This window comes from Eleutherodactylus coqui, chromosome 4 (genome assembly GCF_035609145.1).
Source record: "Eleutherodactylus coqui strain aEleCoq1 chromosome 4, aEleCoq1.hap1, whole genome shotgun sequence".
In the NCBI taxonomy this organism is placed as follows: domain Eukaryota; kingdom Metazoa; phylum Chordata; class Amphibia; order Anura; family Eleutherodactylidae; genus Eleutherodactylus; species Eleutherodactylus coqui.
This window is the reverse complement of record NC_089840.1, coordinates 249,661,236-249,674,815: the sequence shown is the minus strand read 5'-3', so window position 1 is coordinate 249,674,815 and position 13,580 is coordinate 249,661,236. Positions and strand designations below refer to the sequence as shown.

The window sequence follows — 13,580 nt, the reverse complement described above, 5'->3', positions numbered from 1 at the left end:
ATGGAGGCCCCCTTCATCATTTCTTATTGCTGCGCTGCTCCCTCAGCATGGGGACAGCGCTCTGGTCACAGTTCTAGCTGTCACCATGTGATCTCAGGCTTCTGTTATATCTGCTAGGCCTCTGCTGGGTGCTGCAAAGCACATACTGCTCTCATGTCCTCTGTTATGTCTGCCAGCCCTCTGCTGGGTGCTGCGGAGCACACACTGCTCTCATGTCTTCTGTTATATCTTCTAGGCTTCTGCTGGGTGCTTCGGAGAACACACTGCTCTCATGTCAAATGTTATGTCTGCTAGCCCTCTGCTGGTTGCTGCGGAGCACATGCTGCTCTCATGTCCTCTCTTATATCCCCTAAGCCTTTGCTGGGTGCTGTAGAGCACACGCTGCTCTCATGTCCTCTCTTATATCTCCTAGGCCTCTCCTGGGTGCTGCGGATCACACACTGCTCTCATGTCCTCTGTTATATCTGCCAGGCCTCTGCTGGATGCTGCGGAGCATACATTGCTCTCATATCCTCTCTTATGTCTCCTAGGCCTCTGCTGGGTGCTGTAGAGTACACACTGCTTTCATGTCCTCTCTTATGTCTCCTAGGTCTCTGCTGGATGCTGCAGAGCACACACTGCTCTCATGTCCTCTGTTATATCTGCTAGGCCTCTGCTGGATGCTGCGGAGCATACATTGCTCTCATATCCTCTCTTATGTCTCCTAGGCCTCTGCTGGGTGCTGCAGAGCACACACTGCTCTCATGTCCTCTCTTATGCCTGCTAGGCCTCTGCTGGGTGTTGTAGAGCACACACTGCTCTCATGTCCTCTGTTATGTCTGCGAGGCCTCTGCTGGGTGCTGCAAAGCACACACTGCTTTCATGTCCTCCCTGCAAACCCTTTCTGCTCCTGTGATGCAGTTCTGTTCTTTTCAATATCCTCCCCACTGACCTGCTAGTGACTTTTCCGGACCTGGCAATGTGAGAGAGCTCAGCCCTGCATTATCCCATATAGGAGGGGTGTGCACAAAAGTCCTTGTCTACACACAAATGTCCTTCGCTAGAAGGCTTCTACAAAATGGTGCTGTTTGGTACCTGCACCACATGACTGCTAGCCACAGACTCCAAGCAGCAATCCCACTTATATTGTAAGGGAGGGTGTTGCACAGCCTCCTTACACACTTCCAATGGGACTTCCAAGATACCTGATTGGGTACAGGACAGAAAAAAGATGTGTGGAGCAGAACACATATGGTTGTGCTGGTATGAAGAAAACAATGATGCTACAAGTGGCCGCCAACCAGATGACGCACCACTTGGATGGGTGTGAGTGAATAGATTAGTAAGACTAAAAGGACTGGCGATGATGGCTCAACACCCTTACCTTGAAAGTATGAATAGTGACAGTGTGGTACAGACAACTTCTTTAATAAATAAAGTGGCCAGCCTAAGAAAACGCGTTTCGGGGACAAAACCCCTTCGTCAATTCAGCTGGTGAAGGTATATAGACATCCTGTCTACCTGTAGTCTGATTCTCAACAACCCTCTGATTGTCTGTATTCTTTTACCAGCTGAACTGACAAAGGGGGTTTTGTCCCTGAAACGCGTTTTCTTAGGCTGGCCACTTACTTTGTTTAGTAAATGAGAAGTTGTCTGTTCCACACTGTCACTAATCATACTTTCAAGCTTACAGTGTTGCGCCTGATACTTAAGTGGCTACATTGGCGGCACATGAAAGGTGTAAGGCCTGGCAGAAGTCACAAGACGCTTCAGCCAATCACAGGCTGCAGCATCACCATCGACACTCCGGGCATCATGACACTCAGGATGTGAGCGCCATTTTCTGCTACGTAGGAGTATACCCTAAATATTTGACGTATCTTCTGATGGCAGAGCTGAGTATTAAGTCTGGCATACAAAGCACTGGTCTTAATAAATCATCCTCCTTAATTCATTAGTATGCCATATGGCTCTGCATCACATGCAGGTTTGTCGGCCACATCGCTAGTACAACCTAGCTGTGTAGTGACCGCTACAGGGGACCATACCCTAGATGTGTAAAGACATGCATGGGTGTATACGTAGTGTGTGTGCGTGAGCGCTGCATATTAGTGGAATGAACTATACCTTTTTTGCGCTCGCATCGGCATATTTTACTGTACTTTTTGCGCTCGCAAGGCATGTTTATTTGGACACGGCAAACAAAGACCCACTAATTGAAATGGCTAATTAGTCCTAATGAGTTCCAAATGTGTTATTATTCCAGTGGAATTATGCAGTGCTTCACTCATCTCCTTGCGTATTGTGTGCACATTTGCACCCCTCCATTGACTTCTATGGGGACCTTTACACAGAAAAATAGAACATGCTCTATTTTTGCGTGACTGAACTGCGGAATGTGAATAAACCCACAGAAATCAATGGGTTCTATTCTCTGTGTATTGCACACGTCAATATGCCCGTGTGAAGCCAGCCTAATGACATGCATGAGGCTCTATATAATCAGTGTACAGATGGAGCAGATCCCCGCCTGGAGGAGTTGTGTCTAGTTGGTCATTAGAAGGGAGGGGGTTGGTGTAGACTAGGGAGCGCAGCCCTCTTATACACAGTTTCTCCTCTGGTACGTTGGGTCACTTATATCCAGGGCTGAGCTGGTCACTGCTGCTACTGCTACTAATATATGTACTCTCTGCTTCTTATACAGGGATCTCCAGTGACAGTCTGCAGCAATGAGTGGATCACAGAGGAGTTTGGCCAAAGGTAAGTGTGAGAATATAAAGTAACATGCTTGGAATCTTATGATGAATAGATATACTATATTGTGCATGTTAGCAAAACATAGTTGGAATTTTCATGGTAGCTGATGGGTTAACAGGATGGGCCACGGAAAAGTAATCCGGCACTACGATCCTATGAAAGCTCTCAAAGAAGATCTGACTGTGGGCAACAATGACTTTCTTTAAGACCGCTTTCATAAGAGTGTGGTGCTGGGCTAATTTTCTGCGGCCCACCCTATATACCCTGATACTACTTAAGGTTGGGTCAGAATTTTGTGTGTGTATTATATATATATATCTTTCGATGGAATGCAAACACAGATGTGAATGAGCCCTAAGTCCCATCTTGAAACCTCACAAGCTGACCATTGTACATAAGCTTTACTTGAAGGCTTTTCTAGATGGGTGTGATTCACCTCCCAGTCCCACAGACTGCACACGACCCTATAATGGTCAATAGGACTAATGATGAGGGGGAGGGGGAGAGTCGCAGAATGAAAGAGGGGGGTTTCTACTCTGTGTTCACAATCCTGGGATATACAAGAATCAATATAAATTATCCTGAAATGTCCAATCTGGGTGGTTTAACCCCTCACATGAAAACTGGAAATACTATCCTGAAAATGTGACTTGTCTGTAGATCTTAAATATGTCCTGTAACTTCATTGCATAACTCAGCTGCTTTATGCTCATTTTTAACCATTCTGCGACGTAACTAACTTTACCTTAAAAACAGGATTGTTTCAGCGGTCATAACTTCCTTCTTTCAATCAGTGTTTTGTATGAAATCTTGTATTTGTGGGATACCCTCTAGGTAAAATATTTATTATTTTGTATAGTGTCTAATTCTTTTAAATATATAATATAAAACAAACGAGTACATTGTATCACACCAAGCATGTAAAGGGATACTGTGGGCTTACAGGCACATAAGACACTGATGAAGCCTATTGGATGTAACAAATATGCTAATTTTATAGTACAGAACAGAAAACTATTTAGGAAGGTCCCCGTGAATAGTTAGGAGAAACAAAGTAAAGCAATGTCTGGTGTGAGGGGGAGGGGAAATACCCAGGAGAGACATTCAAGTAGAGGGGGCAGCGTTAATAATCCTGGATCACAAACTGTGTAAACCGGCTCACCTATAGGGATGCACAGACTTGATTGGAACAAAGAAGGCACAAATAGAGGGATCCAGAATCTGATATAAGTGCTATGTTTAAACGGAATAATCCTGATGGGATTTTATTCATCTGAAATCTGTGATTCCTTCTGTTTATAATCCTGAATGGTCGGTAGGGCATTAAAATCGAAGGGGAAACCCTTCCAATTTTCTGTCATGTGTGAAACTCGCACTAGGGGCGGTAAATGTAACAAAATCGATGCAAGGTGGCCTGAAAACCGCTTCACATCCACGAGTAGTTTGCAGGTCAACATGCATTCTATCTCGCTTGCTCGTGTGAAACTAGCCTTAAACTGGGAGACCCTTGTAAATCATTCTCTGCTGTCCTCCCTCAGCTCAGACATGACCCAGCAGCTCTACATTGAGTAGTCCTGACCTCTCCTCAAATAGCAGTGATATCGCCGTGTGAATATCGCACCTATGTTCTGTGTGATATTGCTGTGTTTTCTCGCGGCGATTTTGTGGCGCTCTTTTGCCGAGATTTTCAAGGGGAGCTTGAAATATTTAATATATGAAAAAACAAACAGCCACAAAACTTGACCTAACAGGCGCTGTCCACTCGTCTGCACTTCAACCGCTGCTTCCTAGTTAGGGGGTTCATAAATCATGCCTCCAGGAAGCGCTGGCTCTGATTGGCTAAGCTGAGGGTGCTCGAGAACTAATCGCAGCCATTCAGTGCAATGGCTGCAATTGGTTCATCGAGCGCTGGATTGATTGGTTCTCGAGCACCCTCAGCTCAGCCAATTGGAGCCAGTGCTTCCTGGAGGCGGGCTTTATGAACCCCCTGACCAAGAAGCTGTGGCTGTAAACGGCAGAGCAGACAGCGCCTTTTAGGTAATGTATTTGTGTTATGCAGCTAGGGCTTATTTTAGAGACAAACAGTAGGACTTCCTACTGTAAAAGTTACATCGCACCACATAAAACCGTGATTTCATGCGATGCAACACAAAGGAAGGCTCCATATGTAAACGTGGGCTACAAAACATCCCAAATTGCGGCTGTATAGCGCATGCCACTATTTTATTTATTTTCCTTAATGTAGTGGCCTACAAAACATCGCTAATTTGAAGGAACCCATTGGAAAGCATGGGCTTCACATGCATGCGATTTGTAGCACTGTTGCATCACGAGAAAATCTTGCAATCTATTTTTTTTCTTTGCCTGTATGAAAGCGGCCTTAATGACTGAACTGTGTAAAATGACACAAAAGGATGTCAGTAGCACTGATAGAAATGGATCTACATCTGTATGAAGTAGAATAGGCTCTGTCCATCCCAAACTAACAGAGCTCGGGGTAATCAGTAGGGGGTTAATGGTGAACGATGGCTGTTCTAATGTGTGGTGAGGACCCTCACATGTAGAGGAGAGGAGTCTCTTAGAGCTTCACTTGTTCTCTTCTATAAGTCTTCTCTACAACAAAACTAGTTCAACTTGCACTGTGTGTCCTGACCTGACTACCTTACTGTTCTCTGTATACTGAATGCATATATTCATTTCAGGCAGCCCAGCCCCAGGACCAGTCCCGGAAGGAGTAATTCGACTTTACAGCATGAGGTTCTGCCCCTTCCCTCAAAGAGTACAGCTTGTCTTGCTTGCCAAAGGCATTAAGTAAGCACATAACTTTATATCTCTTCTGGAGATGATACATGTATTCTTCAGCTTTTATTTCTATGAAGTTCTTGCAGTCTTGATCTGTCTTCAAGATGCTGTTAATGCTGAATTAATGGAGAAGGAAAGCAATGTTTTTGTTCTCACAGGGGTGTAATTATAGGGGTTGTACAAGAATTTAAAATTATCCCCTATCCATAGGATAGGGTAAAACTTGATTGGTAGGGATCTTAGCTGCTGAGGCCCCCACCAATATGTATGAATAGGGTCCAGGTTGCTGTGCCTGAGTGGGCCCAAGGTCCTCTGCCCCATTTGTAGTAACCTGCACTATACATTCCACATAGTTGGGGGCTAATTGTACAGACTCTTATTGAGGCCAAGGAAATTCAAACTGCCTTTTGGGGTCTTATTATAGTTTGGGACATTACTTATGTATTTGTAAGTGTGACCACCCTTTACAAAGAAGTTGTTTGTCTTTGCCCAGACATGAAGTTGTGAACATTAACCTAAAGAGCAAACCAGACTGGTTTTTTGAGAAGAGTCCTCCGGGATTGGTGCCTTCTATAGAAACATCAGATGGTAAAATAGTCTATGACTCCTCAATTGTCTGTGATTACCTGGATGAGACCTTTCCTGAGAAGAAGCTGATTCCAGAAGATCCCTATGAAAAAGCGCGACAGAAGATGATTCTGGAAGACGTCAATGCAGTAGGAAATTCGGCTATTTTCTTAGAGACAGAAGATGTGGTGGTCGGTACTGGTGTATCTTGATACCACCGGAAGCTAGGGGTGTGACAGGTATGACCAGGAGTAAACGCCCCTGTCACTCCCCTAGCTTCGGATTGGCTGACGAGATACAGGAGTATCGGGCAGGGGAGCGAGCAGGAGACTATGTATCCCAACTCAAAGTACTGACTGGGGGCTGCGAGGCGGTCATCTACCTGTTAAGTCCTCTATTTTCCTTGCCTGTCTTCAGGTGGGAATTGTTGGATGTCCTCATGTGACATCCAAGCCACCTATTGCTTTATAATTGGACTGGAGACTGTCAACTACCTCAGTTGGGTTATTGTAAAACATGCGATGTCTACCCCATTGCCCCTTTTGTGTAGTACTAGCTGTATTAAGGGGTTATCTAACCAAAATCACTATCTCTTCACCACCGGGTATGTGACCTATACATGGTTGCTGAGGGTCCGAATGCAGAGATCCCTAGCAATCATGAAAATGGTGCACATTGGTGAATAGAGTAGCCACGTCCCCATTTAATGCTTACAAAGATGGCTAAGCAATGTACTCTCCGTCAGTCACAGAAGTTAGCGATTCTGTGACCGGGTTTGACGTGGTCTGCAATGGCCTCTCCCATCTCACAGCATGCAAGTGATGGCTCTAGACACAAAAGGGAGAGGGCTGTCAGTCTGCATGCTGCAGGCAGGGAAAATCTGGCATGGCCCATCTCCATGACTGCGAGCTCAAATTCTAACTTTGTGAACCTTACGGCAGAATGCTTTTAAACCCCTTAAATTTACAGTTTATTTTTAAAATCAGTATATTTACGCTAAAGTATGGGAACGGGTTCCTCATTTTGGCCGTTTTGATATATAATTTGTATAGTTTTGGATTACAGGGTGCACATGGCAACTGTTTTGGTTGGCATCGTTGGCGGTGGGTTGTATTTTATTTAAAGTTCTCTATTTTCTCCCACTGTAGCTGGGACATCTGTAGGAGCAGCATCCCTGGGACCTCCAGTTACAGAGAAAGCATCCCCCCTGTAGTGACAGTAGTCACTAACACAGCTGATCAGGGTCTGCTAGGACCCTGTAGCTCTTCCCTGGCAGAGGACAATAGGTGGTCACGTGATTAGGGGGTCGTATAGCGGAAGGAATACTTTTAGTACTTTAGTACATAGCGCTCATTTTTATTGCGATTGGTCCTTAACCCCTTAATGACGTGGCCACTTTTTTTCCCATTTGCATTTTTTCCTCCTCTTTAAAAAAAATCGTAATTCCTTTATCCATCAACGTCGCTGTATGAGGGCTTGTTTTTTGGCAGGAAGAGTTGTTGTTTTCAGTGGTGCTATGTAAAGTACCATGTAATGTACCTGAAAAACTTTTAAAAAATTCTAAGTGGAGTAAAAAGAAAAAAAAACGACATTCCTCCATCTTTCACTGCGTTTTGTTTCTGCGGCGCACAAACTGCATCAAAAACGACATAACTTAATTCTATGGGTCAGTGCAATTACTACGATACTAAACTTGTGTATGTGTAAAAAAAATAAATAAATAAAATAAATATATATATATATATATATTATAAAAAATTTTCTTTTTTCAAAGACATCTAATTTTTTTCAATTATTTTCTGCGGTCATCTTGTGCATGTAATACTTTTTTTATTTTTCCGTCTACGTAGTTGGGCGAGGGCTCATTTTTGATCGCTTTTTATCGCGTTTTTAAAAACTGAAGGGTAACTGAAAAAGTGTGTGTGTGTGTGTGTGTGTGTGTGTGTGTTTGTTTTCAGACGACATTCACCGCACAGGGAAAATAATGCACTACTTTGATAGCTCGGACGTGGCGATACCAAATATGTATTTTTCTTTTATTATTTAGACTATTATTTTTAAACTTATTTTTTTTTTTTACAATTAAAAAAACTTAATTGATTTTTTTTTTTTTTTTTTTTACTTCACTTTTAAGTCCCTCTCTGGGACTACAATGTGTGATGCTTTGATCGCTCAGCAGTATGACGTAATTCTACAGCCTTACCTCATACTGCAATTTGATAGGCAGTCCCCTAAGGCGGCTCTGGGGCCTTTCAGAAGGCCCCAGGCTGCCATGACACCTGCACGGCTCCCCCGATCCCACCACGGGGGGGGGGGCGTACGGGACCCCCGAACATCGTTTGAGGTATTTAAATGCGGCATTTAAAGGGTTAATAGCCGCGATTGGCCGCACAGCTGATACCCCGACGCCCCAGGATGTAAATGTACGTTCTGGAGCGTTATGGGGGTTATTATAATCAATGTGGTCCGTTTTGGGGCTGTTTGGTTCAACCATCCATACTAATATTATAAATGCGACAGTAACTGTTCCCCCGTGAGGGGAAGGGGGGTGCACATTATAAGCTTCGCCTACATAAACGGGTAGACCTATGAGGACTAGAGATTGAGCGAATATACTCGTTTCGAGTAATTACTCGATCGAGTACTTCTGTACTTGGGTGAAAAGATTCGGGGGGCGGCAGGAGGCGTGGCAGAGCGGGGGGTAGCAGCGGGGAACGGGGGGAGCCCTCTCTCTCTCCCCCCCCCCCCCCCCCCCCCGCTCACCCACGGCGCCCCCCGAATCTTTTCGCCTGAGTACGGAAGTACTCGAAAGTTGCGGCGCTCGGGCAAAAAAGGGGCGTGGCCGAGTAGGTTCGCTCATCTCTAATGAGGACTGATGTAGGTGCCACGCGTGTGCGAATATTAAACTAGCATGGATACCAATAGTACATGGTGTCCAAGGACACATTAACATGGATTGAGATGTTAAAGAAAATCTGTGTTGCCCGTAGCAACCAATCACAGCGTAGCTTTTATTTTACATAAGTTACATTCCTTTCACTTTTTACGATTCAATTTATAGCAAAACCCAGATTAGTTTAAAAAACTACAAATTCCATGCAGACTAAGTCACGGGTAACGAGCTCGTAGGACATAACCATTTAATCAGGATATTGCCCGTTTCTGCTCCATGAATGGAGCAGGAAACCAGAACCCCCGAGCGCAGATGTGAAAGTAGCCTAAGGGTAACCTCACACAGGTGAGGGTGATATCGAGCCGTGAATCTCTGCCCCCGTATCGCGCTCCCCACCATGTGAATTCCTCAGTGATGCAAGGCGTTTTTAGCCTCGCATCACTTTGGGGATGCAGGAATCCTCTGGCTCGGCTGTCACAGCCACAGCATTGCAGAGTCTCTCCCACTGCTTTCATGATGCATGATACCTGGGTTTTATGGTTGCATGGAAACTGGCAAACACTGTTCTTCATCAGTTCATAATCTGAGTATAAACCCAACAATTCCTTAAATGCCAAGTAACTGTTTTGTATGTTTTACTGCAGGTTACTGCTGTAATGTACAAGATTTTGTACGCCCCAAAGGATAATCGTGATGCAACAGAATTAAAGGCCCAGTTTTTTGAGCAGTATAAGAAACTTGAAGAGGTAAGAAATGGCTTTTGTCTATAAGATGCGGTCTAGAAACTCCAAGAATTGCTGGACTGTGCCTTAGGCTTCTTTCACATGAGCGTATATTGGCCGGTGTTTTTACGGCTGGCCGATATGCGCTGTGATCTGATGCATTGGATTCCACTGCATCAGATAACATGGACGTATTTCTGAGAGGTAAAAACGCCCGGCCAAGCCAATATAGTGACAGGCGTTTTTACGTCGGGCCCAAAAGATAGTCCTGGAACAACCTTTTGGGCCGGAATACGTCCGCCGCTGCATAAATTCCTATGGGAGCCCATAGCAGTGGCCGTAGGTGGGAGGTTTTTTCTTTTTTTCCCTTATCTTGATCTGCCTTAGGGCTCTTTCCCAGGAGCGCATAAACGGCAACAGCGGTTTTATGTTTTCACGCCTGCTCCGTATAAGCGTCTGAAGGGGCGCTTTTCAGCAATCTCTGCCAGTGTTTTCTTGTCCATTCACATGACCGAGAGTGTCGGTTTTAAGCGAAACAATATGCCGCACCCTGAAAAATTCTCGCTCTGCCAAAATCCTCAGGATGCCTGAGGATAAAGCCTTACAGATAAGACTCGCTTATTCAGGTTAATGAAAAGGATGAACGTGAGGAGATTTCTGCAGTCGTGTCTGCATGAAAAAACTCTGTAGTGTGTGCTCTCTCATTGGATATGGGTCTGTATACTGTTCATATGTCCCCCTTTTTAACATACAACACATGGATGAAAAAAGTTAGTATGAGAGGCCTTATAGACCCTGACACCAACTGTCCTTGTACAGGGACCTCTGACTCGTGGCTTGCTAATGACCCATACTGCACCCCTCCCTTCTACAGTTGTACTGCATACAGTATGCAGGAGCCTAAAGAGTATTTTACAATATTTGTAGTACCTATATTGTACCTATATTAAACCTATCTTGACTACGGTGACCTTTATAGCTTTTGCTTCTTATTTGTCATTTGCTCCTGGATTCTTGAAAAATTGAGGCATGCTGTATTGTGGAGGTGGCAGACAAAGCCTACTGGTCTATAAAATGGATGGGACCCCTATGTGGCAGTACAACTCCAGGGAAAGGGTAGAGGAGTTGTGAAATTCTATAAGAAGGGAACAAGGATGCACGTTACTCAAAACACTTGTAATTTCTCTTTTTGTTTGCAGGCACTGACCAAGACCAACACCCCGTACTTTTGTGGAGAATCTGTGACTTTGATAGATTACATCTTCTGGCCGTTTTTTGAACGGTTCATTGCTTTTGATGTTCTAGAGTAAGTAAGACAAGAGTGGAGATTAACACTTTTTAAAAAACTTTTGAAGTTGCAAAAAAAAAACAAAATCTTGTAGCATACTGTCTGTGGGCCTCTATTAGTCTGACCCGCTGGACATGTACTGTACTGTGTGCTGAAAAATTAGGCAGGTGTGAGAAAAAAACGCTGTAAAGATATTTGAAAAGAGAAAAATTAGAAGGCATCTGGCACCAAATTCTGCAGCAGGACAACTGCTAGCATAAAGCCAATGTCCTTAAGAACTGTCTTCAGAATAAAGAACAGGGGGTCCTGGAAGTGATCTGGCCCTCACAGAGCCTGTTCTCATCAAGTTGGTCAAGGATTACAGGAAGAGACAGAATGATTTGAGTAAGGATCCATTTAGATAGGACGAATGTCGGGCAAATTATTCCCGGCACTCGTCCCTGTGTGTCCTCGCTCGCATGGGAGCTAGTATCGCTGGCTCACGGCGGGAGGCTGGAGAAGATTTCCCTCTTTGCGCTCCCTTCGCCCCTCTCCATTGACTCCATACTGAATGGCTGCTATTTACACTGAAATCGGCTCATCGTTCATGCTGCATAAACGATGGACGATGAGCTGATCGTTCAGTGTAAATAGCAGCTGTTCAGTACTGAACTGCCACTATGTTAAATGAATCGATCGGGAGGGGGGGGGGGGGGACGCGAGGAGACTAATCTTCTGCAGCCTCCTCTCTGTGAGCCTGCAATACTAGCTCCCGTACACTCGTCCCGTCTAAATGGGCTTTAAGCCGACATCCACCGATCTTCTGTGGCTACTTCTCAAGTAGTTGGAACAACTTGCCTGCCGAAGTTCTTCAAAAACTGCAAGTGTGCCTAGAAGCATTGATGCTATCTTGAAGGTAAAAGGCAGTCCCACCAAATATTGATGTGACTTGCGTTTCCTCTTTTGTTCATTCACTTTGCATTTTAATTGCCCAAAAAACGTAACTATTAATTTGCAGCATTTTCTTCATTCCTGCCTAAAACTTTTACACAATACTTTATTTTGTAAAGATTGAGTACTGGTGGGCTGGAAACGGGTGGTATATTTTACTGGGCAACAAAAGACAATACAAATATATGAACATATTATAGATATGTTATATATGATCTGTATTAAGGACACTTACAAATACACTTGTGTAAAAGAGGCCTTGACTCTTGTTATGGCGATTCCCTATACAGTAGACATCAACTGAATGGCAGCTGTACCTACAATCTTGTGCCCGGCCACTGCACCATGCCATCTGTGTCCTGCTCCATACAGGGGGGCGGTTGCGGCTATCGATGACCAGAGGGGTTTTCTAGTCCTTGACACTGCAGGGTCTACATAGGCATATTTGGCAAAATGTAACCACTTTTTTTTTTTTTTTCCTCCTTTAGCTTTGTGGAGAAGACTCCCCGTATGAAGGCCTGGGGGGATCTCATGCTGCAGGACCCCGCTGTTAAAGAGACCTTGACTGAGCCGGATGCTCTTGTCAAATTTTATGAGCTGTACTGTCAGGACAGTTTAGATGCGGCTGATTATGGCCTCGATTAATGTTGTCGATCACAGTGATTGGAGGATCTTGTGCCAGTTTGTGAGCGATTGAAACAATTATCTGTAAGTGTATGTTAGGCCATTGGAGTCGTATCCTGGAAACCCTTAACACACAGCAGAATTCACCGCAGCGAATTCCACCCCCCCCCCCCCCCCCAAAAAAAAAAAATTGTATCCAAACCCATAGTTTATGGTGTTGACACAGATTTTACTGTCAATGGGCAAAATCCACACGCAGAACTCTGACACATAAGTGTTAGGCTGGACGATTTGTCATAGAGTGATGCGCGGCGATAAATCGCATGCATGACACACTTTCCATAGGATAACTATGGAAAGTGCAGCCCAATGTACACTTTTTCCACTCGCATCTAAAAATCGTGGCGTACCGCGATTCTCCGCAATGAACCTATCATTAAGCTAGGTTTATCGTGGAAAATCGTGCTGATTATTACTGCTCCCCCGTGGGAGCAACCATAGCAACCAATCACAGCACAGCTTTCATTTCACCTCAGCGGTATATTTATGAAAGCTGTCCAAAAGAAAAGTGTTGCCCATGGCAACCAATCACAACACATCTTTCATTTTACCTCAGCAGTAGAAGAAATGGCAACCAATCGCAGGGTACCTTTCGTTTTTACCTCAGCAGTAGAAGACATGAAAGCTGAGCTGTGATTGGTTGCTATTGGAAACAAAAATGACAGAAGTGGGTGAGTTTTTGACTTTTAATTACGCCAGTCCCTGAAGAACGCTTGTGCGAAATTTCACTCTAATATGACCAGAACTGTGGATTTATATACAACACAAACAAACGGACTGCGTAGCATCATCGATATATGCTGGAGAAAGGCGCATTATCACGCCGAAACATCTCATATTTTTCCTTGTTTAATAAACTACGGCTAATGTAGTGGCCCGATCGACCGAGCATGGAGGTTTTTATTTATTTTTTTTACCTTTTTAATCAATTTGGATTTATATATGACTGTCTGTCCTT

The 13,580-nt window shown here is 44.3% G+C and overlaps 1 protein-coding gene across 2 annotated transcripts; it reads left to right on the top strand.

Annotated features, from left to right (window-relative positions):
- Positions 1-2,505: 2,505 nt before the first annotated feature.
- Positions 2,506-13,511, top strand: LOC136626194 (glutathione S-transferase omega-1-like). 2 transcript variants are annotated; one of them, XM_066601029.1, is made up of 7 exons: positions 2,506-2,599; positions 2,684-2,739; positions 5,439-5,547; positions 6,032-6,254; positions 9,643-9,744; positions 10,920-11,026; positions 12,427-13,511. In XM_066601029.1, the coding sequence occupies exons 2-7, from the start codon at positions 2,709-2,711 to the stop codon at positions 12,581-12,583; spliced, it is 729 nt and encodes a 242-aa protein (XP_066457126.1). In that variant the 5' UTR covers positions 2,506-2,599; positions 2,684-2,708; the 3' UTR covers positions 12,584-13,511. The 2 variants fall into 2 exon arrangements, with proteins under 2 accessions (XP_066457126.1, XP_066457125.1); XM_066601028.1 differs by lacking the exon at positions 2,506-2,599 and having other exon boundaries at positions 2,619-2,739.
- The last annotated feature ends 69 nt before the right edge of the window (positions 13,512-13,580 follow it).